Source organism: Cynoglossus semilaevis, chromosome 11 (assembly GCF_000523025.1).
Source record: "Cynoglossus semilaevis isolate Cse_v1.0 chromosome 11, Cse_v1.0, whole genome shotgun sequence".
Lineage (NCBI taxonomy): Eukaryota > Metazoa > Chordata > Actinopteri > Pleuronectiformes > Cynoglossidae > Cynoglossus > Cynoglossus semilaevis.
Window position 1 is genome coordinate 2,826,074 of NC_024317.1, and position 26,945 is coordinate 2,853,018.

Below are 26,945 nucleotides of genomic sequence, written 5' to 3' on the forward strand. Positions count from 1 at the left end.
CCATGTAGTATGTCATAAAAAATGTCAGAAACAAACTACATTTCAAAGAATTGTTTGTTTTTTTTAATTCAAATGTACTTTATACATTAATGTCCGTGTCATAGGGCAGTTGTCAGGCCATGGGAGAATCATAATGTGAAAATACATTATCTTTACTTATACTCATTAAATGTTGGTTCTCATCCAAGGAGGTCAACAGAGTTGAACTGAAACTCTGTGAAAGACAATGTAATGAGTCACTCCTGTTATTCTTACTGAACAGAGAATAATGAAGACAGGATTCACAAATCCATCTCCTCATTTGCAGCAGGATGCACCACACCAAAAGTGAAACATCAGTCCATTTCCACTGTGACAGGAAGGCCGATCTCAACATCCCTGGCCTCTGAGTTTTGCAGTTCTCTGCGAATTTCTGCAGAGATCTGTGGGTGTGACTGTATCTTTAGCAGCTCCAGCACTGCCTCTTTCTGCTCCGAGGCCAGGTCAGCTTTGTAGCGCTGGGCCAGGGTGAGTAAACTCTGATGCCACAGAACAGGAAGTACACGCTTTTCATTACGGAAGGAAAGGAAGTGAGCCACCAAGGCGTCCAGGACACGGAAAGGCAGGGCATATTTCTTGTCAAGCAGGAGACGCAGGAAGATGCTGTTGGCACCGTTATACTCCATTTCAGCCAATTTAAGCATAGCAGCGCTGAAAGACAAAGACGTGGCATGTTATACAACTTTCCATATTATGCAACCTGTTTTTTTTTTACTTTCCATATTATGCAACCCGTTTTTTTTTTAATTTTACTCTGAATAATTTAAGTAGAAAAAGACAAGAAGAAAAGCACCAGTCACACTGGGCTGAGGATGGTGAGAATGTTATTTAACAAGGTTATTATTGAGAATATCGCTTTGAAGGTAAAGCAGAAAATAGTTATTTTTTCAGCTTTTTCACAGTTCAAACAAGCCTAATTAAACCAAATTAGTGGAATAAAAAAAAATTATCTAGCTACTGTCAGAGCTGACTCTGGTATAAATGGGTTACCTTGAGTGGAGCACTGGGATAGAACACTTTGTGAGAATGCTCCCAATGATGATGGCTTCCCTGAGAGTACACGTCCCAGATTCACACAGAGGAATTAGGATACCTGTAACACAGGGGCGCAGTATTACATAGTACAGTAGTGCAGATGAATTCAGTTTTGGGAAGACTTAGTAAAGACAAAGTCATATGTTCCCCGTGTTCAACAACATTCTCCAGACTTTTCACAGAAGACTTCAGTCTCAGTCTTTAAACTCTGCTTTTTTATACCTGAAAAATATTAAGTTTGGATAAAAAAAATACTCAGAGTAACTAAATGAAAAAAAAGAGGGGAAAAAATCAGAACCATGTGATGAAAAAGAAACCCTTCATTTGTCTAAATAATCACCACAAATAGTGTCTAAATTGAATTTGTAAAAAGTGATTAGTCTAATGTCACTGAATACAAGTCATGAGAAATAAATACAGTTCCAGATCCAAGAGATGGGGGGCAGCACTGACATAAATCTAATGGTCTTGCAGAGACAGTTTTACATTTTGTTGCAATTAAATTGAATCAATCATAAATATAATAATTATGGCTAATAATGCTAAATGTTAGCTATTAATTACATGTTTAAGCATATACTGCTGTATACACTGTATGATAGAACCTCACTGTTACAAAAGTTTGTATCTATTCTCAATTCCTGAGCTGAACCTCTGTCGTCTATGCTATAGGCTGTAGAAGCTGGGAGTGCATTTGTGAACAACACTGCCCTCTAGTGGCGTTTTCTTACATAGGTAATTGGAGTCGGTGAAAGAAAGGAGATATTGTATTTAAACACACATTTCCGGTGGGACTAGGAGCTACAGTCTTCTTAGAAACAACACTTTAAAATGTAAACGAGGGTTTAAATATAAATATAATAATAATATTGATGTTACATACATGTTAATCTTCGTGCTTTCTTCTCAATTTCCCTTTAAAACTGCTGTTTTTTTTATTTTCTGCACACCTACCGCCTCTACTGCTGTAAAAAATGCCAAAATTCCATGATCGAATCATGGACAAATAAAGACATACGTATTTTAGCCTTTAGTTAAAACCAATGGCGCTTAATATACTGTGGACACTGTGTCGAATCGTCTGTGTTCTCAATATCAATTTATTGTTTAAATTCGGTTCTAAAATCAGAACAATGTCCCCAGCGGTTTGCCTTTTCTTCACCTTTACTCAACTTACTCAAAAGTCTTACCTTTAAACCACGCCCCAGGCTTGAACAAAGCTTTCTTCAGGGCACTGTACAGATGAAAGTTGAGCCGCTTGTATTCCACTATATCGTCCCGGACTCTGGGTAACAACACCAGGTTGTAAAACCTCTGGGCCATGCGTTCTTTGAGATTAGAGGAGAAGATTCTACAACAAAACATACAAGGCTGTGTCAGGTTCATATATAATAATTCCTCCATCCTTTTAAAGTGATGCTGCGGCTGGATATTTCCTCACCTCGTGGCTTGGTACATGGCAGCAGCAGACCAGGTCTCAGGCTCAGTTAAATATAAAACCTGCTCCCAGTTTGAAAGAGCTGGGATTATTTTAAAGGCCTTTGGTAATTTACCACTGCGGTACTTTGACAGAACCTGCATCAAAACAAAAACAAAAAAAATATTTAATTAGCCGTTTACATTTCAGCAGAACGTGTTGTGTTTTTTACTTGTTTATGAGTGTACACACAAAAACAAACAAAAAAAAACAATTTAATTTGCCGTTCACATTTAAACAGAACGTGTTGTGTCACTTGTGTGTGTTTATGAGCGCACATGTTAGAACAACTCACCTTACTGACACCTCTGTAAACCTCAATTACCCTTGGGTCCAACTGGGGCATCGGACAGCCCGACACCTCTGACATCAGCGTTCCCACCTCCGTCTGCTTCTCTGTGATCTTCTCCATGATAATATCAGCCAAGGTTCGTCTGCACGAGTCACAAAATAAAACACAGGTCAGCGCTGCTCCTCCGTCGTCCTGTTGAAGTTTTAATAAGACTTGTGGGGTAACTTGCCTCACTGGTGGGTTCTTATTCATGAACATCTCAATGGCCTTTTCATCACTGGGATCAACAACGACCTCGTGGTCACACTCAGCATCCATGTCAGCAGCACCTGCTGTTCCCAGGTCTGGCCACTCCTCATCTGAATCTGCATCCTGAGAGCTGGATCCTGATATATTATAGGATGTGGAAAAATGATTAGTTAACAAATTAGTACTCAAAAGGGTAGCAAAGAGTCCAACTCGTATTTAGGCTACAATAATAAAAACACATTTTATTTTGTAAGTAATAATACAAGACGTATCACTTGAAAACAAATTTGAAAAGTAATTTGTTTGTTGATGAAAAGGAATAAGCCTCAAGTAACTTTCTCCCTCCCTGTCACAGGTGGCGCTAGATTTCTCATATATTTTTGATTCTGTAGTTCTGCTAAGTACCTGTTATTCATAAACAATACATTTAATATCGGAGGTTTCTCAAATTATTCACCCCCCTCGGTGTTTACCGCAGCTGCGTCCCTGGTTAAAGAATTGCCCAAAATAAGAGATTACATCATGGTTGTACCTACCGAGAACCGTAGTTGGAATCTTCTTCTTTTCTGGGCCCTGACCATGTTCAGTCTGAAGTTCCTCTTGTTGTATTCGAGCCTGCTGCAAGATCTTCCTCGATAGACGTTCGTCCACGTACTCATCTTCTTTTTCTGCCCGGCTGTCCCTGATCTTCACCCGGCCTCGAGCTCGAATCGTATCCGTCTGTAGGATCTGGTCAGCCAGACCCACTGCTGCTCCGACGGCTTTCTCTCCCTTTGACTTCTTTACTTTCGGCATCTCTGCGCCTTGACAGCACTAAAATGGAGAGTTTTATTTAGTGACCAGATAAAGACGAACGTCTACTGTAGTAAACAGAAATCTTTAACACGTGCGGGTGGCCATACTAAAAGGAAGTGACGTTTTGAGGTTGCGCTCGTAACACAAAATATTTTAATTTTACAACAAATAAAACTTTTATTAAATATATATAATAAACTATGAATGATTCTTACATTAGTTTCTTCATTAGATTACAAAACGTAAACGTGCAGATTTAATTTAACCGGAAAATTATTTCGTAACCCGGAAGTAAAACATCGGTGTAACTCTGTAAACAGCGTAACTACAAACCGCGTCAATGGGAGTCACTTGGTGAGATGATTACATTTTGGTTTTTATTTATTTTTAATACTAATTTAAATACATGATTTCTCCAGTTTGGAGTCTCGACGACCGACCACACTTCCTGTGTATTTAAATACTTTTATTTGTTTCAGACAATGCAACAAAACGTCTGAATCCCGTCTGCAGCATCGATAGCTTTACATTTATGGCTGTGATTATTTATTCAAATATTATTTATAGCGGGAACAACTCATAGTTTCGACCCTAACTTTGTATTAGGATTCCTGTTAATACTAAGTTATAGTGAAGACAATCTTTTACGCATGCAATTCCTGAAGAAAGAACAACGGTCTCCATTAAGACAGGATTCACAATTTAAGTTACTTAGCCATGTATCGGCAAATGCTAAATAAGATTAAATTACAAAGCTATATCGATTTAAACATTTTGGGACATCTGGTAGAACATAAAAAATACACGAATAAACAAATAAAAAAGAATTTCAAGTGACAAGTAACGCATACAGAGTAAGAAATGTACAGAATAATTAAATGTGCGTTGAATGGTGAAGTGGAATTTAATATTATTATTAAATCTTCTGCTATGTTTACTACTAACTTTAATTTGGATACAGTATATTGCTCAAAAATAGATTATTTATGTAGGATAATATTACTGTATGTCACTGATGAGATCTGAGCTCCATTTTTCTAATGTCTCTTTCTGCAGTGTGTGTCAAGTGCCTGTGGCGGAGGGGAAGAGTGTGCAGCATACAGTCGACGTTCTGCACAAGAAACTGGAGCAGATGGGCTCTGTGAAGCAGGGCAGCTTCTGTGTGGACTGTGAGACCTACCATGCTACAAATGTCAGCGGTAATTATCCCTTTGGAGTTTTCTATTAGAACCAAAACAGTGAAAGTTTGTAATTAGGGCAATGCGTTAAATACTTAGTTAACTGGGCTTTGTAGGTTAACTAACCAATATAATAATATGTCTGTTGTGTGTGTGTACAGGTCAGCCGTCCAAACTACTATATGTAATGCACAACTCAGAGACTCCCCGAAGCTGCATGGCTCTGTACGAAGGAGGACCCTGCATCGTAGCTGACGCAAACTTCGATGTCCTCATGGTGAAACTAAAAAGTCACTTCCAGAATGCTAAGGGACACAAGGTGGAGTGTCGAGGTTCAAGATATCGTTACTGTGATTTCTTGATAAAAGTTGGTACAGTGACAATGAGCTCGAGTGCCAGAGGAATATCAGTCGAGGTTTGTTCTCCTTGTTTATAATCTGTCAAACTTTTTTCACAGTAACTGGACTAAACTGCGGTGTCTTCTCAGGTGGAGTACTGTCCCTGTGTGGTTCCAGGGGACTGCTGGAATCTTATGAAGGAGTTCATGCAGTCCTTCCTGGGCCCCAGTGTTCCTGAGTTGCCATCTGTATTTGCAACTAAACCCGAAGGACTGTTCGCACAGGCCGAGATTGTCGACACCATGACTCAGTACCTGGAGTTATTTAACAAGCTTAGGAAATCACAAATTCCAGGGAGTAATGTGCGTTAAAGAAATAGCAGAAGAAACACATTTATTTCATACAGTTTGTATTGATGTTCCTTTGATTCCTGTCTTTTGAAATATCAAAATAAAAAGTTTTGGGTTTTTTTGTAAATATGGACTTTTATTTCAAACCCAGGAGGCTCACATTTCACAACTGTCTAGTCAATATTAACTAACCCTAACTTTTTTTTTTCTTAATTTTTTGGACTTGAACTTGTCTTTCTAGCTAATGAAGCTAAATTTATAGCAAATGTGTTTTTTCAGTTGACATCACAACAGAACTTTGGTAAAATCATTTCTATTTAGTCGTAAAGACACATAAATAAAAGGGATTTTTATTTTTATTTATATTATTTTTCGATGGGAAGTTTAACAAATAAACTCTATTACAAGCCAGAGTTGAATCAGTGACCTAAAGATGATAGGTTCACAGTTCACAACAGTCCACTGCGCTGCCTGCTGAGCTATAAAAGTTAAAGCACTGTATGTGCAATAGATGTAAAGGTTTGAAGAGGTGAAATATGGAACATGTGCAAATAGAAAGCGGTAATTAAGTCAATAAACATTACATTGAAATAAATGTCAGGTGGAAACAAGGCCTCTGACTTTTTTTTAACTATATCTGAAATACAATTATGACAGTGTTGAATCACAATTTTCATTGTACTTGTCAGGATAAACTCTAAAAGAACTAAAAAACATGGATAATTGCCCCCTTGTTCTGTACAGCCAGAGTGGGGGAGGTGCAATCTCTTTAAGGCATTTAATTAGAAATTAAAATGCCGAGCAGCTCGCAGGATGATTATTCATGGTTTAACAATAGTAAGCTTTGCTACTATCTTGTGGTCTATATCTTCTTAGTTACAAGGACTGAATCTGTGAGGAATCTGACCAGAATGTCTCACCATTTCCTTTTCTTTCATGGCACACGGTACAGCCATGTTCATTTCCTCAGTGCCAGTCTCTTCTGACCACTGGAAAAAAGAAAGAAGAAAAAAACAGATCAGTTTTCTTTCTCAAGAATAAGCTTTTTTTTCCTGCCACATTGGTTTTACAGTTGATGGCTCAAATCCTCAACTAAGTTTTATATGATGAGAAACATTTACAACGGGCTACTATACAAGCACAAATCATCACAAATACAATAGATCGGTTCAAAGGAGGTCATTTCTGAGAGTTTTGAGAATCGTTGTACAGCACAAAGTACAAGCACAATCACCGAAACTCACAGACATGTGAAAAATGTTACGTTTGAATATCTCGATCTGTTTAAAAAAATACTTAGTAGAATTAGTTTTAGTAGAACTTGAAAAACAAGGGCGTGAGTGTTTACTTCTTTACGGCATAATGTCAAAGTAAAGGAATACATTTAATTAACAACAGACGTCAACTCGGAAGCTGTGCAACATCACCAGGCTCTGTCACTATGGCTGGTTCCATGTGGCTGCATTCACTGTGAGTGTGGATACTCGGTTCCAGGTCCTGGTCCGGGAATATCCTGCTGCCTGTTGTTCAGCCAGTCCACCAATGAGAGCTCGGCTGCCTCTGAGTCTCAGCCCAATGAGAGCTGCAGGGTCTGGACTCCGGATCTGGAGTTGGGTTGTTCAGTGTGTGTGAGGGGGGACAACAAGCTCGGCTCTGAGTGGACTGGATGCACGGATGTTGGGGACGGTAACGTTATCCAGCTTTTTCCACTATCATGTGTTTTTAAAAATGTACACAGACGAGGCTGCGTGTCGGTGTTAATGGTACAGAATACGAACCGGCTTCTCCTCTGTACTGAATGTCATCCGGGTAGTTTCTGTACAATGATGAACGGCGCTATGGTGCTAAAGCCGCCGCACGTCGGTAGTTAACGTTAGCGACCGACACAACCAAGGCTTTAGGTTCACTTCGATTGTCCTCGGTGAACGTGGAGCCGTGTGCTGAACGATCCACGCAGTGACGTGCTAACAACACGGACGTCTCGTTACTTCGTGTCAGGAAAGACCTCTCTGTTTATGTCTTCTAAAGTACAATATTCATCAGGAAACGACAATAAAAACCCACATAATAGCGTTACGGTGCGGGGCTAGCGGTTAGTTAGCAGTGGCAGCTAACTTATTGGCCGCTTGTCTGTCTGCAGTCAGAGCAGAAAGTTGTTTGATTTTCCCGGAGAGTGGATGTGACTGCTCTTTGTTCTGCGGTGCCGGAGCAGCTTAGCATGGCGTTAAGAAGCAGCCAGTCTCTGCCGCAGGCAGACAACAGGCTGTAAACTTGGGAGAGACCATCTCTCTCTCTCTCTCTCTCTCTGTGTGTGTGCGCTTTATTTTAACATTCATCAGCACCAGCGACGGGTTCATTAATAACAGTTCACACACACCGAATGTTCTTCCTTTTTTCTAATTAAATTGATTTCTCGAACCCCTCCCTCCTCCGCCAGTGCTGCAATACGTTTAATGAGTTGTTTTACTCAGAAACTAATGTGAAAACTGTTCACATTTGGAGGTTTTTATTGTTCCTCCGGTGTAGTATTGTTGGCAGTAGATGACAAAAACAACTAATGTGACAACGTAGGAAAAGAGTACAGTTAAATGTCCGCCAGTATAAAGGCACCGAGCTTCTGTTTGTTAAACACTGAGTACGTAGAAAGATATTATAAAAAGGTAAACAATGGTGCTGTACACTGCTCTAATCCATCTGGGCTCACTGGAATCTCCAGACTATATTATGTGGAAACACCACAAATGTGGGTAAACATTTTCCTAATAATAAGTAATTATTCAACACATCGTCCAGTCGTAATACCAGGTTTAGATGTTGGAATGAATGTGTAATTACATTTTTTTTCTTTTAAAAAAAGAGGCCATACCCTTAGGTCATTGACCCACTCAAACTGTTGGCCTTATGTCATCATGTGATTAATGTGTTTTAAATAACTGGGATTAGTTTACACCAACTAGAAGTTACATTTTTAAAAACATTTTAGCTTTAACATAGTAAAATGTAGTAACTACAACTTGGATTCACTGTCGACCACAACCCTACGGTGTTCATTTATTACTACAGCCAACGGCAGTATATATATATATATATATGTATGTCGTATCAAATGTCTGCTGTGTTTTATTTGTGGAGTGGTTGCTGTAGTGGTGCTTATATTACATTAAGTTGAGCTACACATTCAGACTTGATTAAATTTGAAACTCTTCTAAAAACTCTTCTACACATGAGAAGAAACTGATCTGTTTCTAAATTTGACTATATTTATTATACAAAAAACCCTTATATTTAATGTAAAGAGTTGTGTTGATGGGATGTTTTTTTTATATAAAATTTATTTTATTCTTCTTTTTTTTTTTACAGAACTTGCCTGTTGTTGCTGGAGGAACCGGTGGCCATGGTCGATCAAACTGAATGTTGCATTTGAGTTTTCTCTAGACCAGTGATGTATTTTACTACACCAAGCTTCATGTACAGTAAGAAAAAAAAAGATATTTTAATTTGTATATTAAATTGAGTAACACATTAAAATGTCAATGTTTGTGACATCTTTCCACTTTTTCTACATCTGTTAACTTCAGAGTAAGTTACTGCTGGAGAACAGGACATGTGTCCTATCACTGAGGCCACATGAGTATCTTGAGAGATGGATCGCTGTAAACACGTGGGACGCCTGCGTCTGGGCCAAGATCATTCTATCCTCAATCCTCAAAAATGGCACTGTGTGGACTGCAGCACCACCGACTCGGTGTGGGCCTGCCTCAAGTGCTCCCATGTGGCCTGTGGACGTTTCATGGAAGAGCATTCGCTCAAACACTTCCAGGAGTCACAGCACCCTCTAGCCATGGAAGTGCGGGAGCTGGATGTCTTCTGCTTTGCCTGTGGAGACTATGTCCTCAATGACAATGCAGAGGGAGACCTCAAACTTCTCAGAGGGGCACTCTCTACTGTTCGCAGCCCGGGTCGACGCTCGCTGCGGTCCTCCACCGGAGGGGATTGTACCAGTTGGGCGAGAGAAAGTGGACCACAACCTGCCATGCAGTTGGCCTTACGTTACAGGAGAAAAGCGCTCCTCGGGAAGATGTTTCGGACGTGGCTGGACAAACATCAGGAACGGCAGAATCAACGCATGGAAAAGCTTGAGGAAGCTAGAAGACAAAAGAAGGAGGTAAAAAGGAGACTCATGGAAGAACTTGGCAATGTACCTCCCAGAAAGAGTGCTAGGCTTCTCACTCAGGCGCCACGCTCGATGATCACGCTCATTCCTCGCAAATTTCGCGACCCCCCAGAACGCCTACCTCCTCCACCTCCCAAAAAGCCTTCCATTCTCACCCTGTCCCGTAAGACTGCTCAGAATGGCAGAGCTGCTAAACTGAGGAGATTCTACTCCACACATTCAGTAACCCGCCGGAGACCGGCTCCAGGTGTCACTGGTCTGCGTAATTTGGGGAACACATGCTATATGAACTCAATATTGCAAGTGCTCAGCCACCTGCAGAAATTCAGGGAGTGTTTTCTCACTTTAGACCTGTGTGAGACTGAGGAGCTGTTGGCCAAGTCCAACCACACCCAGGGGACAAAGGGGGTAACGGGGGCTGTAGTCAGCAGTGCTAACACAGCACTGTCAGAATGCCCTCTAAGACGCATGGGGAAGGCGGGATCTTGGAATTTGCCCATGAGCAAAAAAGAAAGTGCTGTCTCCCCCCCACCAGCTGCGGAGTTGGTGCAGCCCAAGGAGCCTCGCAGCTCCACCCGCCAGCAGATGTCTCTGTGCCATGAATTGCATACACTTTTCAGGGTAATGTGGTCAGGACGTTGGACTTTGGTGTCTCCCTTTGCCATGCTTCACTCCGTGTGGAACCTCATCCCAGCTTTTCGTGGCTACGACCAGCAGGACGCCCAGGAATTCCTGTGTGAGCTACTGGACAAGGTGCAGCAGGAGCTGGACACGGAGGGGTCCAAACGTAGGATAGTCATCCCCATCACCAAGAGGAAACTGTCCAAACAAGTGCTAAAGGTTCTTAACACCATCTTTCATGGGCAGCTGCTCAGCCAGGTGAGTGGGCCAACGCACATTAAATGCACCCGCATGAAGCTGAGGGTTTGTCAGTGACTGTCTCAACTCCTCAAAATAGGATTGAATTAAATAAGGAGTAAAAGTCAGTCACTGTGATAATGTTGGTTTTATTGTCCTAAATGTAGACATCTGCTCAGCTTCACTGAGTTTCTCAAACATGATTTTCTCTACAGTAGTGGGAAACAAACCTTTTATTGTCTTTTATAGTACATTACCTTTAATACCGCAGGATTTATTTTTAAAGTGAAGACCAAGGAGCAGACATGGTGGCTTAAACGGTGATCGTGGCAGGTTTTGCAGATCCTGCACCTCGTGCCTCTTCGTTTTTATGCTGGCATGTTCTAGGCCTGCAGCTTTTTGTGTAATCTGTACACATCACCGCCCTCTAATTGTATTTTGTGGTTGATGGTAAGTGCAGTTGAGAGTGTGGACTCTCCGCCGTGGTCCTGTTTGAAACGAGGATCAGATACAGTGGCTGGACAAAACCTGAAAAATGGTATCAATGCACGTATATTAATTTGTCTGTGTCTGGGCTTTTATTGACTCTCAGTAATGTTGTTTACAAGCAGGTGTTCGTTTCAGAAAATGTTGTGCGCACGATACTGAAAACTTGGTGCTGCAGCAGCAGCAGTTTTTTAAAGTAATAGACTTAAAGCCTTATTTACAACAGTCAAAAACCCACCGGCTCAAATGGTTCTGAAGTTGGACACGCTAATCTTATTAAGATGAACAAGGATTATGACATCATATAAAATCACTGTAGTAAGAGTCCTGTGACTGAACCTCTGAAGTCAGTCTCACAGAGGAACCCAGGTCTCACGCCCAGGTCTGTTAGTTATGCTGGTACATCACTGCTCATTCTAAAGTAAATCAAAACTTTTTGAGAGTTGTCTCAGTATCATCTTATTTACAAACTGGTACATACTGTAAGTACATAAGTATTCACAGTTCATAAGTATTCTTTAATGTACTGGCCAATACTGAGTACTGTCACCAATAACAATAAATAATTCACAAGCAGTGAACTACGAGACAGTGTTATGAACTGCAGGTGGTGCGGCTCTGTGGTGAACAGGGAGTAGGTGTGAGCTCAACCCAAACAACACTGAGGACAACGAGCTTACCGCCAGTTTTATTGATCTTATCGTTAACAGAACGACTGCTCTGATCCAAAAGGGAACAAATGTTTCGAGACAATAAATAAAAATGATTAAAAAAAATAAAGACAATTAAAATTAAAGCCCATTTCAATTGAACAACACTGTCACCTGCTTTCCAGTAAACAAAGCATCATTTAAACTAAAAAAACACATTATCTATCCACCGTGGTGTTTTACTGAATTGCTCAAATCGTAACAGAATAAATTTGTCTTCGTCTTTGATGTTAAAATGCCTCCAAATTCCTGACATTGTTGACAAACCAAAGTTGACCAAGAAACTACCAATAAGGGAGATGAGACGGAGTATTGAGTCACTGTATTACATTGTTGACAAACCAAAGTTGACCAATAAACTACCAATAAGGGAGATGAGGCGGAGTATCGAGTATTTGAAATATTTGGTATTGGTGCATTGTTTTTAACGCAGTTCTGATTATCACAGTGACATACAGAGGGCGCTGTGACTGTACAACTGCCTCTTTGCTTGTTAATAACTCAAGTTTAGTTTGCCGTTTTGCCTTCACACACTGTTACTAATTCAACACCAAAATGTCTGAACAGCACAGATGGTGTGTGTGTGTGTGTTTTGGAGAAAAACAATCATTCCAATAGATTGTAAAATACCTCTGAAAGTGGCAAATTCACCACAGAGAGCTACATCCTGTATCACATCACCTGGTTCTGTGCTCCTCCTAGGTGACGTGCCTGTCCTGTAAGCACAAGTCTAACACCGTGGAGCCATTCTGGGATTTATCCTTGGAGTTTCCCGAGCGCTATCACAGCGTAGGCAAAGGCTCAGGGTCTACAGCTTACCAGCGCAGCTGCACCCTCACCGAGATGCTGTCTAAGTTTACAGAGATGGAGGCTCTGGAGGGCAACATATACGCCTGCAACCACTGCAACAGTAAGAACACGACGGCTTGTCTGGGTTCAGAGGTCATGTTGTTTGACCTTTGGCTCTTTTCACTCCTACAGCTGTGGTTAGATTTGACTCAGTCATCCTACAGCTGTGGTTAGATTTGACTCAATCGTAAATGTTGTTTTTTAGTTGTAGTAGTTTCTTTGTTCTGTTTGATTAGTCTTTGTATTCAGTCTTAGAAAGTTATTTAATTTCAGGTGTCTGAATAAAAAAGGCAGAAAGACGCAGATCTTTTCAAACCTATCTCTTTAAAGCAGGGAGAGAAAAATAATTTGTGAGTGAGGAAGTGTTAGCTGACTAGTCAAAGGCCTTGAGAGTACTGGAAACAAAAGGTGTGAGTCATAAAGTAATTTCCCTGTAACTCATTGTGAAGATGGAGTGACAGTAAGAAAGAGCTGCATCTCTGTCCTTGAGCCCCAGAATGTTGGCCTTCATCTGGACTCAAACCTTTTTCTTACTTTATTTTTTCGTGACAGGAAGAAGACGGAAATCATCCCACAAACCTTTAGTTCTGTCAGAGGCGTGTAAGCAGCTTCTGATCTACCGCTTACCTCAGGTTTTACGGCTGCACCTCAAACGCTTCAGGCAAGTATTTAACCCGACACCTAGTACATCTCCTTGTGTAATGTTTGTTCACCCTTTTCAACAAACAGGAGTTCATTTACATAAAGAAGCCTTATTTCACTAACTGCTTCTGTTGTATGACAGATGGTCGGGGCGGAACCATAGGGAGAAGATCGGCGTCCACGTGGCCTTTGACCAGGTACTGAACATCAAACCATACTGCTGCACAGGCTCAGGTCACTCTGTCCACCGAGGAGGCTACACCTACGATCTGTCTGCTGTAGTCATGCATCATGGGAAAGGCTTCGGCTCAGGGCATTACACCGCATACTGCTACAACACAGAAGGAGGTGAGAACATGGTCGTCACGATCTTGAACCAGGTGATGGCCACTGACAAACCTGACTATATTTATCAAACGTTGGCCAAATCAATCAGTGATGCCTCTAACACAAAAGTCACACAAGTGACATTCTAGGATTTCCATCAGTTAGACGATGAACTGGTTACAAGAGGAGCATCCACCAGAGGTTCTGATGTTTTCGTGTCTAAAGTCACTGGTCTCTGTGTTCGCAGGTTTCTGGGTCCACTGTAACGACTCTCAGATGAAGGTTTGCAGTGTGGAGGAGGTGTGCAACACTCAGGCCTACATCCTGTTCTACACCCAGAGGTCTGCCTAGATACCTCTCTCTGTGACGTCAACATTCATGTCATCTTAGCGCTGCATTTATGGAAACGTTCCCTAATGTTTTCTCAGATGTCAATATGAGAAAAGGGTCAGCGAGAGGGTCAGCATCACGGGTCATGTTGGTTATTTTAGGTATATGAGCCAAAAATACGGCTGTGATAAATGATTAGAGATGTCCTGATTCTAAAACTGTACTAGCTGAGCTTTTCTGTGCATTTTAAATTGCTCATGGAGTGGTTAAAACTGTTCCAATCATGTACTCTAGGTTTTTTGTTTTTTTTTTGAAACATCTTTTAGCAAACATTTGTAGACGAGTGGATTCTTCTGTGGCTCCAAAACAACACACTTACACCAGAACGTCTGAAAATGACAGCAGTGTTTCAACTAGGATTTTTTTTAAGCAGCAAAAAAGGTCACCCACCCCCTCCCCCGCTGTTCCAGTACCTCCGCTGTTACTGCCTTCCCCCCTTTACTTCTCTCACTTATCTTACATGTTAATGAGATTTTTATATTTACCAGGTTTATATTTACCTGACGCACACAGAGTGACACAGCCGTACATCATTGAACTACATGTTTACTTAGACAACAAGTGTTGTTAGCTTTACTTTAAAACTATACTCCACTTTGTGAGTTAGGAGCAAGGAGTGACTACAGTAGTCACTGTTCAATTGGCAACGAAGTGGAGATAAATTTACACTAATTTTAAACTAGTCGGTTTCATATTGGGACCATCGTGAAACCCTGACTGTCCAAAATTCATAAAAGCATAATACAGTGGCAGTAATTTGATTTTTTTAAAAACCTGCAGTTTGTAGCTTTATTTTGAAGTTAAATTTAAGTGACGGACCAGGGTTGGTATCCTTTAGTACTCAATACTTACAAGATCGGACCAGGAGCCACAGCTGATCAGGACATCTCTTGTGATTACACTTAAAAATGTTAAAAACAAGATATTTAAATTGACTTCATTGTTTTGGATAATTAAGATTAATTAGAAAAGCCAATAACAAACGTTTCCATAAATGCAGCATCACTTTACATCAACTGTGGGACCAGCATATCAGTTTATAACCTGGAGGCTGTGGGTGCAGTTCTCACTCTGTCCTGCTGAGCATCAACCTGTGTCCATGTTTTTGAAAAATAAGAAAAAAAAAATGGAACAAAAAAATAAATAAATAAGGCTCACGTCTGAGTCTGCAACCAACCACGTGTTCTCTCCCTCTCCCTGGAGACAACATTTTACATTTCACAGGCAACACAGAATCTGGAGTTTGACACTTTTTCATACATTCTTCCTAACAATGTGCTTTTTTTAACTGTACATTTGATCTCCATGCACCCAAAAAAATTGCATCACATCAGATTAAAAAATTCCACAATTGACAGTATGTTAAAGGAATAAAGTCCAGACTGTGTGTTGCCATCTGTTCAGCTTCTTGAATGGATGTGAAATCCTTGTCATCCTGTTGTTTATACTTCACCACCTCCTCTCCTCAGTAGTTCTGCTGTGACTGGATACTGTGTTTTAGGGCCTGGAGCCTCAGTCTGTGTGCTCTCAGTAAACAGGAGTATTTGTTTTTAGTTTTTTTTTTTTTTTTTTACAGTAGACTTAAAATTTTCACTTCTGTGGAAAAAAAATTAAACAGTACTGTTTTAGAAACTTAAGTGGAGGTGAATGATAGAAGGCTGCACTTTTTAGGAGGGGGCTGTTACTGTTGGTCCTATCTTTGTGATTGTTCATCATTTAGCTCCTCTACTTTCTTTCAATGGCAGCTCCCACAGTTAGACCAGTCTGACAGCAGGTCAGCGACACTGACCTCAAACAGATTTTTCTTTTTCTTTTTAAGACTCCAAGTCCCATCCTTTTTAAGTTGAGCAACCGAAAGCAATATACTGTACATCCTGCATCTTGATAGACAAAATCAGGAATATTTCTGCTTGTTATACAATGTTTTTCTTTTTTTTTCTACTCTGCTGTTTCTATCAAGGTCTTTAGAATTTCCTAGGTAATCAAAAAAAAACTTGTGTTTGATACGAGTCAAACGCAAATGCCATTTGTGAACTCTATGTACAAAAAAAAAAAGTTGGAACAATCTAATGACGATGAATGTCTTACTTTTTAGTGGTCAGTTGTGGCCATGCCACTGGCTCTGACCCTCCTGAGTTCTGTCTTGTACTGTTAAGAACACCTGTCATAAATGTAATGGTCTTATGGGTTTTGCCTGAAAACGATTAAAAAAGTCAGAACAAGTTCATAAGTTGTTGGGGTTTGATTTTGAATTTTTATCTATTTTTTAAATTAAAAAAGCTTCCCCGAAAATTCTGTTTTCATAGAAACCCTATTTTATGTCTCTACATTAAAAGATTACACTCATACGCTGTGTCATGTCAAGGATCGTCAGAGACATTTAGCACTGCGACAGACGAATACAGTGGTGTAGGCCTGGATTAATCCACGGGATTATCGGACTGATCCTCATCTGATCCCAGGCCGTCTATCAATTCTGTTCCTCTAATGCTTTCTTAAAGATCTGAAACCCAGAATAAATATAATCTCGTCCTGCTGGCAGGGTAAAATTAACTCTGAGGATTAGGCATCATCTGTTGTAAACTCCTACACTGTTTTTATATTTACCAAACACACTGGAGAGATGTTTCTCTGACCAGGCAAAAAAAGCATTTTGTTTAAACACTGCTCACATTCTCGTAGTAAACAGAGAAACATTGTGTTGCAGGATAACTGCTGTACAACAGGCCAGTGTCTGTGGTACAGATACGGTACTACAGCCAGCAGTAATACATCTAGTAAAGTATTGCTGGTTCCAGCACCCTATACAAAAAATAAATAAATTCTCGAAAAGTATTCTGATTGTCTTTAATTTTGCCCTAGCCTCTATGACAACTTTAAACATTTTTATTGCTGACATCAGAAAAATACCTAGTATAGTAAACAGTCTTGTCTAATAATGATACCAGTATTGGCCTGATGTGTTTTTACTGGAAAAGCACAATTTGTGTAAAAGAGTTGCTCGCCGTGTTAACTACTATGCAAAAAGTTTTTTTTTATTATTATTTTTATACAATAATTTAACACAATTAATTCCGCAATGTGGGATCAATAAAGTTTAACCTTAAACTTAAATGTATTTATTTGTTTTGTTTATAAATTGTCCAATGTGACCATAACGTCAGTTAAAAACGCTCTTTAGTTGAGCTTTTTTTTCGTTTTGTTTATAAATTGTCCAATGTGACAATAACGTCAGTTAAAAACACTCTTTATTTGAGCTTTTTTGTTTGTTTGTTTTTGGGATTTAAAAGTCTTCTGTTAATCAGAAGAGGGGAAATGTCTGTAATGATTTTTTTAAAATTATTATTATTTTTGCATGTTGTGCTCAGTGTTGTTTGTGTTGAGCTCACACCAAACAAACTGCACTTCACCCTGTTCCACTATTTAACACTGCGTTTCAGTACTTTTATTATTTATTTTAACTCCAACCTAGAAAATAATCGGTGCCGGTTTTCGGTATCGACAAGAGAACTAATAAAAACACCCACACCCCAGAAACCACGATTTAATTCGATATTTATATTTCAAATTCAACTTATACATGTAACGAAACTCTTAACCTATCTTAGCGGCAAACGAGAAAGCGGGGGAGGATTCTTATGAGCTTGTTTGTCTTGGTGTAGCACATTAGACAGTGTCACTTTTAAACGTTTTTTATTTTTTTTAAAACGTTACATTTTTGCTCCTCCTTCTTATTAAACACCATGAATTAATTGTTTTAACACCCGTTGCTCGGTTTTCTTACCCGCTCGTTTCCTCTCTAACGGCTGAATTCCATCACTGTCACAACAAGACGTCCTACGTCATAACGCTACCAGGAAGAGTTATGGGTTGCCAGATTTTCGATTTTGTGTGGGTTGTCAGGTCACGCAGCTCGGTAAAAATCAATTTATAAAACGTGGATGTGGCGAGACAGAGGTGCAACAGGTCGTCTCTCCAGAATAACCCGGGATTTTAGTCTGTCTGTGTCTGTGGGATGACAAACAAGGAAGTTCCCAGTTTTTGCAAACTGGATATAAACTTTAATACAGTTTGACATGCCATGTGAGTCTGATACATAAAGAAAAGCAGTTTTACAATAGTGTTTGTCAAACAGATTTTACTTATGAACAAAACAGGATTCACATTATTGTGCTAGACCCTTCTTTAAACAGTCTATTAATTAAAAAAAGATAAAACAACAGAGCCCCCTATAAAGCAATAATAATCCAGATTTTAGGTAAATAAAAGAAGTATCAGCACTGTACTTAGATGACGTGGCTAAAATGACAGTTAAACATGATTTCTCTTGTCAGTAAAGAAATGTAAACCCATGCCAGCTAAATGTATTTTAGTGCACATATAAGGACATGCATGAGCACATGACATTCATGAAAAAACCCTCTTTCTTCTGAAATGTATAAAACGTCAACATATTGTTACATTGAACATGAACAGCGTTTTTAAAATTCTTAAAAGTGCCTCTTATATTTTTGTGATTCATGTTTCACAAATAAAACACAATTCAAAGATGAGAAAAAAAAAAGTTTTTTTTGGTGATAGCAATGATGATACATCAACAGCAATCGATTTGGATGAGATGAGATGTGGTCTTTCCTTTTGGATGCTTCCGAGCTTCAAACTTGTCCTTTCCCTCAAAAATCTTCAAAATGCCATGTTTGTCCTTAAAACTGGCACTCAATCGGCACAGTGGACACAACGTGCCACAGCTTTTAAACGGAATCCTCCAGTAGTGTTTGGAACCACGGTTCCTTCTGAATGTTCCTCCACAGGCAGCTCAGCTGGGCAGCAGCCACAGCTCCACAAAGTCCCACTGCTTCCAGAGGATGAAGAGAAACAGAGTCAGCAGGGTGGTGGTGGCCACTCGAGCTCTGGTCTTCATCAGCGGGGTGATGAAGTTGGCCAAAGTGGAGACGAAAACCAACAGCACCGCCATGAGCGCCAGGATGACGTTGATTAGTTTGCCCAGCAGAGCTCGAGCATTGGCATTCTCCACCCCCTCCAGCTGCACCACCTGCTGCTGTTGCTGCTGCAGCTCCAGCTTGGTGATGCGAGTCAGGCAGGACTCCACAGCCTCCTGTCCACACAAGAACAATTCACCATGTTAAATGATACACTCTCACAATTAGATTTTGACTAAAGGATGGAGGCAGTTGGTTGGTTTAATTAGTTGTTTAATATCAATTACATTTGATGAACTCATTCATCCAAATTGCAAAATGGTTACCGAGGGAGTTTGTTTCGGCTCAACAGCTATTTCAGCATCTTGGATAACAATGACTTAATGTGTTATTTCAGAATGTTACATTTGGAACAAAAAACAACAACAAAAGCAACGAGTGAAAGGCAAAATGTTCGAAAATAAACTGAACAAAAAAACCCTTTACTCATGAAATTAACAACGCCTTTTCTCTATATTTCCTCCATCCAAGTTATTGTAGATGCACACGGGTGCCGAAATTATTGTGCCGGGACCTCCTTACTAGTGAGCGGATTTCGGTCAAAGAATAATTAGGACACAGATAACGTTTAACTTCTTTATCGAACTTTCAGCAGACATTTATAAAGAAATGCGCACACTACAACTTTCTCTCGAACTTTCCTCAGCGAGGACCCCTCTTCGAACATCAAACGAGATGCCTGACTAAAATTCACAACCAATTAAGCTTCTACTTAACATATAATTAATAATAATACTATACTCAAGATAATTCCTAACATAACTCTTTGACTATCTGTAAGTAGTGTTTCCATCACTTGATTCCTTCTTTTTAGAATTCTGACAGATGTTTTTCTGACCAGGTCACAACCTGCTACCTTTTACTTCCTAAATATTCGGTCAGTTATTTTTGGATTTTTGTTTTATGTCATTGTTCATTTTTGAGGGTGATATAAATGTTAACAGTAATTTCCGCCGATTAAAGGACATTTCACACAGAGTTTTTTTTTTCTGGTCCTAATTCGGGTTGCCCAGGCTTCCACTGCCTGCTCATTTAATACCTGCCACCACTAGAGGTCATCTGATTTACAATCTCAGTACGTACTTCACATACAGTAACACTGGGTCGCACATAGAAGGCTGCTGGTACAATTATTGTTGCTGCTGAAGCCAGTGCGGGTTTACTTCTCACTTTACTGCAGTGCAGCAAAAATCACAAAACACATTTTAACACCACACCATTTACATGTGCAGCGATGCAGGAAGTGGTCAGAGGTGCAAAACAAAATCTCTAAAAGACGTGAGGAGACGTTGCGGTTTGTTTGTTTTTTTTTTTACCTGAATGTCTCTTGCTCTCTCGTAGGACTGATAAGCCACCTTTTCCTCCATGCTGGCCAGCTCCTGTTTCAGGTTGGTCATCTCATTCTGATGCAGCTCCGTTAAGTCGTTCAGCTGCTCCTCCAGGCGCTCATACCTATAAAAAAAATAAATAAAGAAGAACACGATCACACGGATTCACACGTCGCAAATTAATTTTTAAATACATAAATCTTAGGACCTGAATGACCCACATTAGATGTTAATTAATACATCATGTCTCAAATTTTTGTGTTTTAAAAAATAATTCATTTCTTTCAGGCACAATAAAAAGTTTTGTATAATTGTAAAAACAACAACAACAACAACAACAAAAAAAAAAAGTGAAGCCAAGAGTGAAGTGAAGACTAGAGGCTTTTGTTATTTTGTCTGCTCAGGTGCCTGTCTGCCTCTTGACCCAACACTGCCCCCACAGGTCATAGATATATAGTCATTCTCTACCTGTATCTCTCTTCCTGCAGGCACTGCGTCATGTAGGAGTAGTCACTCTGCAGCTGTCCCTTCATGTCCTCGATGGCGTCCTCCATGTGTGCCTGGCTGGCTTTGATCTCCTGCAGACCTTCCAGGAGGGAGTCCAAGGAGCTGTGCATGTGATGGTGGTGGTGGTGCCCGTCTAGTCGGGGGCTCCCCATGGTGGGTCCTAGTATTCCACCTCCTCCACCTGCACCACCAGAATTACTGCCCGGCGCAGACCCCGACGTGGCACTGGAACACTCGTCATCACTGCCGTACTTGGGGCTGGACACCAGAGTGGCACTTCCACTCAGAGCGCGTGGTGTGAGGGTGTCTTCGGAGTGACCCCCGACACCGTCCTCAAGGGAGTCCTTCAGGTGAGCGATGTTATCTGCACTGCCAAATTTGTTCCGTATCAGGCTGGCAAACTCTCTGGGCTTGGAGACCACTGCAGTGTGTGTGAGGGCAGAAACACCACCCTTGACACCTTCAACCACCCCACCTCCAAAACCACTTATCCCCGCACGAACGTTGGCCCCCACATCCTTTAGTCCCTGCTGCATGTCCCGCAGGACATCCTTGGGCTGTCGGGCTGGACCATTCTGTGAAGAAGGGAGACGAATGAGGAAGTGGACGATAATAATAATAATAATATTTGAGTCCCTTATTCGTCTCACAAAAATTTACAATGTGAATCTTTGCAACCAAAATAAGCTACCACTAAATTTACAATGTGAGTCTTTGCAACCAAAATAAGCTACCACTGGAGGCGCCATTATGTATTTTGGACTGTCACATTTTCAAAGAAACGTTTATGTATTAATGTTTAAAGACAATTATGAAGGTCCTTCATTTTTCCTTTTTCAGCCAATTGAGTCGCCCCCTAGTGGTTAACCACGGGGTTACTTTGGCTCAACATCCCAGGCGCAGCAGCGAAGACTCACCTGTTCGATCTCCTTCAGCTTCTTGTGGTAGTGCTCTAGCTTCTTGTGCAAGTGTGCGATGGTCTGTGCGGATTTCTGGTTCTTTTTCTCAAAGACCTGCTTGATTCTGGAGGCCTGCTGTTTGTCTGCGTTGTGGGCCAACTTCAGGTACTCTGCCACGTTGTCGTCACGGGCCTCCTGCTCCACGCGGATCTGCTCCGTCACCTTCAGAATCTTCTGCTGCAGGTGCTCCAGAGCAGCCCTGGTGCGCTGTGGCTCCCCGGTCACCGGTGCCTCGGCACCCGCGACCACTCCACCCGAGGCCCCAGCTGCTCCGTCTGTGCTGATGTTGCTGTCAGAGCCTCCATGGCTGGTGCTGGAGGGTAGGCCTAATGTTGCCACTTCACTCTTGTCCAGCTGAGGGAACAAGAGGGGGGGGGGCATGAGGACAGGTATCACTGCAGTCCTACAGCTGCTGCATGACTCTGATATTGTTACCATTACTATTAAAGGAAAAGTAAAGGGATGGGGTAGGTCCCTGTCAGCGGGTGGTCGGGGGGAGGGGGGGTGTTATCTTCTTACTGGAAGGTTCTGATTTGAATCCTGCCTCTGTAACTTTGACATGACAGTTTCTGAGACATTTAGTCCCAAATTTCTACTGACAGTCAGTGAGAATTTTATATTTTAATTTTGAAATTAACTGAAACATTTACCGTAAAATGTATAATACATGTGCAATAAAAAATAATTCATGCTATTTTTTTATCTCAAACTGGGAAAACCAGGTTTTCTATTGATATCTGTTAAAGGTGATTAAAGGTGAAGCAGTTTTTTGTTTGTTTGTTTTTTTTTGTACTGTGTTGCAGGTTTTCATGTTTATGTTAGATTATATTTTTGAAAAGAATAAACAAAGCTGTTATACAGATTTTTATGTATTTTAAAATGGTAACTTATTAAGACGTGTCTAACATTCCTAATTGTTATTTTATTGTTTGTTCGTTTTTTATGAATAAACTGACATCTCATCAACATTTAAAATATTGAGAAAAAAATACCGTTTGACTGAAGCAGTGGTTCTGAGATGTGGGTTCAAAGGTCAGCAGGTTTGTTTGAACTCTGCTCCACACACAGACTCAACACAGGTTCAATTAAGTTTGTCTTTGGAAACACGTCAACATGAAAAAGGAAAGGGTTACATTTTTTTCTTAAATCGACGTCTAACCAGCGATGTGTATAAGAATATAAGAATCCATCGTTTTCTTTTTGTTGTTAGTGCTGCTCAGCAGATGGCAGGATTGTTAACGACCCTCTGTTCTGACGTCAAAACACTGTGATCACACAAACATGAGAGCAGAAACACAGACCACTGGTCTCGGTTCTATGGACGGAAGAATTCAAGGATTTATCGGTGTTTTATTTTCTACACGGATTTGACACAGAAACGACAACGTGACACCGACCGCGACCACCGTCCTCGGCGAACATCCCTGGGTTGACACGGTGAAGTGATGGCACAGAGGAGATAAGAGAGTTACAGCCTCGTCCACTGACACACAGTACAACAACGACACCGACGACACCGACACGGACACGGAGCAGCAGACGGAGGAGACACGGCTGCAGCGACGCTCTGATCTAATGGAGGTCGAGCAGGTAGGCGTCCGCTGATGAATCAAAGATCCTGAGGAGGTTTGGTGGACGAGCCGCGGCTCTGATGGTGATGAAGATGAAGATGATGGTGATGGTGATGGTGATGAAGGGTGGCAGGTGTCTGTGACATGAAAAACAGGAGGACGGGGTTTTCTTCAGACGGCAGCAGAGACACACCGTGACCTGATGGAGACGGACGATGGATGTCAACAAGCCTGGATGCAAACACACACACACACACACACACAGAGCCGTAAATTAGATTAGAAACGTTACCATACTGCTTAATCCAATTTTTGCACTGCCATTGCAAGTCTGTGTTCGAGGCCCATCTTCCACTTCCTCTTCCACTTCCTCCTCCTCCACCTCCGCCTTCACCTCCTCCTCCTCCTCCACTGCTTCTCCCAGTGCTCACCGTGGAGGAGCCCCCCCACCCTATAAATATCAGCCCTCTCAGCCGCTGTGTGGCCGATTGCCCCCCCCCCTCTCTCTCAGTGATCCATTGTTATTGGCATCGATAGCTGCGGCCCCCCCTCCCCCCCCCCCTCCTCCTCCTCCACTGCTTCTCCCAGTGCTCACCGTGGAGGAGCCCCCCCACCCTATAAATATCAGCCCTCTCAGCCGCTGTGTGGCCGATTGCCCCCCCCCCTCTCTCTCAGTGATCCATTGTTATTGGCATCGATAGCTGCGGCCCCCCCTCCCCCCCCCCCCCCCGCCGTCATCTGTCCCTCTGCTCCATCCATTGTAGGCCAGGACATCTAGCAGAGAGAGAGAGAGAGAGAGTATCCAGAGACTGGGGCAGTGCCTATTTCTGGACGTGGACCTTGTGACACCACTGTTCATCTAGTTCATATGAGCCTGTGTGTATTTGTGATTTATTACTTCAGTAATTTAAAAAAATTAATTAAAAAAATAAAAGCATTACTCACCAAAATCATTAAGTTGAAGTTTTTCTGAGAGGCAGAAGAATTATTAAAACACGTCCTCCACTTACAGTCATTTAAATAGGTTGGGGGGACGTGGGGGTGGAGGGGAGGGCAGAGGGAGGTGGTCTTCTGCAGTGAATTTACCGTCCATCTTTGACCACTTAATCCGCTCAGAGGCTGGAGCTGGTCCCGATCCCAGCTGCCACCGCGAGAGGGAGACAAACAACTATACACACCTACAATACGGTCGGAGTGAACAATTAACCTGATGTATGGTGTGAAGGGAAACTGGTCCACTGCCCTCCCACCCCCCATTTTTCTTGAACGTGTCTAGGTGAAAATTCCCCAGTAGGGGGCAGTATTGTTTCCAAGAATGCTAACTTGGCTCTGTTTAATAAAAACATTTTTGTCAGTCAGTTCTTTGTCCTTTTATTTCTGCTTCATACGAACTGTGACCGAATTTATACGTCGGACCGTGAAAAAAAATACAACTCAGTGAAGTTATCCTTTTTTTATCCCATTTATTTATATAACATTTCTCTAACAAGAGAGAATCTCTGATAGATGAAAAAAAAACAGTAAAAGAAAAACCAACATTTTACATACATTTCTCATACAAATTAAACTAAATTAACTCACGACGTAGTATTTTACAATAAATAAGGATAGATTATTTTCATTCGTTGCTTTTGATACAAAACGTGACGTAGAACCTGTGCCCAAACATCTAGAAACACAAGTGCATTATTTGGGGTTACGCTGATATTCGCCGTTTGGTTTGATTAACAACTTGTTTTTTTGTTGTTGTCTTTTTTAAATTTGAATCACCGTGGATAAATGCCAGCGCTGCCAGATGAGGACAACAGCGCCCTCATCTGACACCAGCTCAGTTCAACCATAGCAGCAGGGAAACAAAAAACAAAAAACAGGACTAAAGCCTTTAGCATCAGCTAAGTACATCCGACGTTAGCCCGGGAGAAGACCTTCTTTTCTGATTGTCTTTTATGAAGTTTCAAAATATCTGAACCATAACTAGGTGCTGTGGAAACACCACACTATCAGATGGATGTGCAATATTTGCAGTGTTTTTTTTTCTTCTAAACTAAACAGTGCTGTGTTAAACTCTATAAACATCTGTATCTAATATATACTGTAAATATATATATAAAAACTCTATAACAGTTCCATTGTAATGATGCTACACTTTAACCTACAGTGAAGGAAGGAGGATGTAACGAGAAGTACGCGGCTGCAGAAAAACAAGATTGTTCAGCTGGACGGGGCTGGGTAATATATCGAGTTTTCAAGATATGTATTGATGTATTTTGATACGCGATATGGAAGGAATCATGAAGTTTTTCAACTGTTACAACTGGTCAATTTTTAAGTGTTAAATTCTCATTTAATATATTCTTATTTAGAATTGGATTTTTTGTGATTTTTGTAACAATTTCATAGGGGGAATTTTATTTATATATATGTACATACCGTATATACATAAATATATGTATACACATAAATCAGATTTACAATAAAAATATGAATTTTCATTTATATTTTGGTCCACATCCTCCAGCCCTAGCATATAGTAGAGTCAAAATAAAGAAAAAACACTGAAATGCTCCTTCACCCTGCTTCAGTTAAATCAGTGTAAGTGTGAACGGTGAAATGATTCACCGTCGGAGACACAGACGTCCTTGGAAGCAGACACCGTAGAGTGTACAGTAGGAAATGTCAGTCGATACTGTGCCTTCCCCGTGACTCATGTGGGCATAAAAGCCACTGAGTCAGAGACAACCGTTAATCTTCTCTTCTGAAGGAGTGGGAGAAACACCGTCCTCCTGCTCCGTCAACACAGTACCCTAATTAATCTTGAAGTAACTGCTTGTAGCTGAGGTCTGTTGCAGGTGATTTGAGTCTGTGCAGAGTGAGATATTCCTGAGTGTAGGAGAACTGTCTCTTGGAATATTGGCACCATTTTCATTAAAAAAGGAGAACTGTCTCTTGGAATATTGGCACCGTTTTCATTAAAAAAGAAATTAAAAAATTTAAAAAAATGGCCGACAGTCACTCGCCTGATTTACGCGGCATCCAAACTACTCTTCTCTTGGCCAGATAGAAATCTGTTGGGATAAAGAATACGATATAATTCTTGTTGATTTTTATTTCTGCACATCCAACATCTGACTGTTGAAACATCTACCTGTAATATTTGTCTGTTTCCTTTTCGCCCCGGCCTCCTCTTTTTTCTCTGGGGTTTTCTGCAGTCTCTCCAGGTCCAGAATGCACCTCTCCAGCGTCAGTGGGATGTTTTCCTTCTCACTCTGTGGCAACTCCAACCGTCCACACTTGGTGGTCATCGTTGCCTCTGCCAGCGTTTGGGCCCTGGTCCTGCCCTGACCAGACGTGCAGGATCGGTACAGCAGTGGAACCGTGGCGTCAGGAATGC

The 26,945-nt window shown here is 41.1% G+C and overlaps 5 protein-coding genes across 8 annotated transcripts in view; 2 read left to right on the top strand and 3 right to left on the bottom strand.

Moving 5' to 3' along the window:
• Positions 1–40: 40 nt before the first annotated feature.
• Positions 41–18,079, bottom strand: bysl (bystin-like). 3 transcript variants are annotated; one of them, XM_008319905.3, is made up of 9 exons: positions 17,974–18,079; positions 6,674–6,742; positions 3,629–3,905; positions 3,073–3,229; positions 2,847–2,985; positions 2,516–2,649; positions 2,265–2,425; positions 1,030–1,132; positions 41–690 (listed from the first exon to the last, which is right to left on the bottom strand). In XM_008319905.3, exons 2-9 carry the CDS (start codon positions 6,713–6,715, stop codon positions 336–338), a joined length of 1,368 nt encoding a protein of 455 aa, XP_008318127.1. In that variant the 5' UTR covers positions 6,716–6,742; positions 17,974–18,079; the 3' UTR covers positions 41–335. The 3 variants fall into 3 exon arrangements, with proteins under 3 accessions (XP_008318127.1, XP_024916092.1, XP_008318126.1); XM_025060324.1 differs by lacking the exon at positions 17,974–18,079 and adding an exon at positions 7,181–7,305; XM_008319904.3 differs by lacking the exon at positions 17,974–18,079 and adding an exon at positions 7,154–7,286.
• On the top strand, positions 4,143–5,880 carry med20 (mediator complex subunit 20). The gene is made up of 4 exons (XM_008319903.3): positions 4,143–4,241; positions 4,944–5,086; positions 5,227–5,480; positions 5,553–5,880. The coding sequence occupies exons 1-4, from the start codon at positions 4,228–4,230 to the stop codon at positions 5,772–5,774; spliced, it is 633 nt and encodes a 210-aa protein (XP_008318125.1). The 5' UTR covers positions 4,143–4,227; the 3' UTR covers positions 5,775–5,880.
• On the top strand, positions 7,307–16,411 carry usp49 (ubiquitin specific peptidase 49). Its single transcript, XM_008319907.3, has 7 exons — positions 7,307–7,439; positions 9,114–9,226; positions 9,332–10,806; positions 12,684–12,891; positions 13,383–13,491; positions 13,615–13,820; positions 14,047–16,411. Exons 3-7 carry the CDS (start codon positions 9,397–9,399, stop codon positions 14,148–14,150), a joined length of 2,037 nt encoding a protein of 678 aa, XP_008318129.1. The 5' UTR covers positions 7,307–7,439; positions 9,114–9,226; positions 9,332–9,396; the 3' UTR covers positions 14,151–16,411.
• A 148-nt stretch (positions 18,080–18,227) lies between the features above and the next one.
• Positions 18,228–23,919, bottom strand: tmcc2 (transmembrane and coiled-coil domain family 2). Its single transcript, XM_008319908.2, has 5 exons — positions 23,847–23,919; positions 21,942–22,337; positions 20,986–21,599; positions 20,506–20,641; positions 18,228–19,305 (listed from the first exon to the last, which is right to left on the bottom strand). The coding sequence occupies exons 1-5, from the start codon at positions 23,847–23,849 to the stop codon at positions 19,006–19,008; spliced, it is 1,449 nt and encodes a 482-aa protein (XP_008318130.1). The 5' UTR covers positions 23,850–23,919; the 3' UTR covers positions 18,228–19,005.
• A 1,078-nt stretch (positions 23,920–24,997) lies between these two features.
• The window catches only part of cdkn1a (cyclin dependent kinase inhibitor 1A), a 4,841-nt gene continuing 2,893 nt past the window's right edge, over positions 24,998–26,945 (bottom strand). Inside the window, exons 2-4 of one of the 2 annotated variants that reach the window (XM_008319901.3) lie at positions 26,700–26,945; positions 26,516–26,619; positions 24,998–26,471 (exon numbers count right to left, since the gene is read on the bottom strand). The exon at positions 26,700–26,945 is cut by the window's right edge and continues 211 nt beyond it. In XM_008319901.3, the coding sequence (XP_008318123.1) occupies positions 26,564–26,619; positions 26,700–26,945 (302 nt within the window). In that variant the 3' untranslated portion in view covers positions 24,998–26,471; positions 26,516–26,563. Of the gene's footprint in view, positions 26,472–26,515; positions 26,620–26,699 lie in introns of those variants that run through there. The other variant, XM_008319902.3, reaches the window with a different exon arrangement.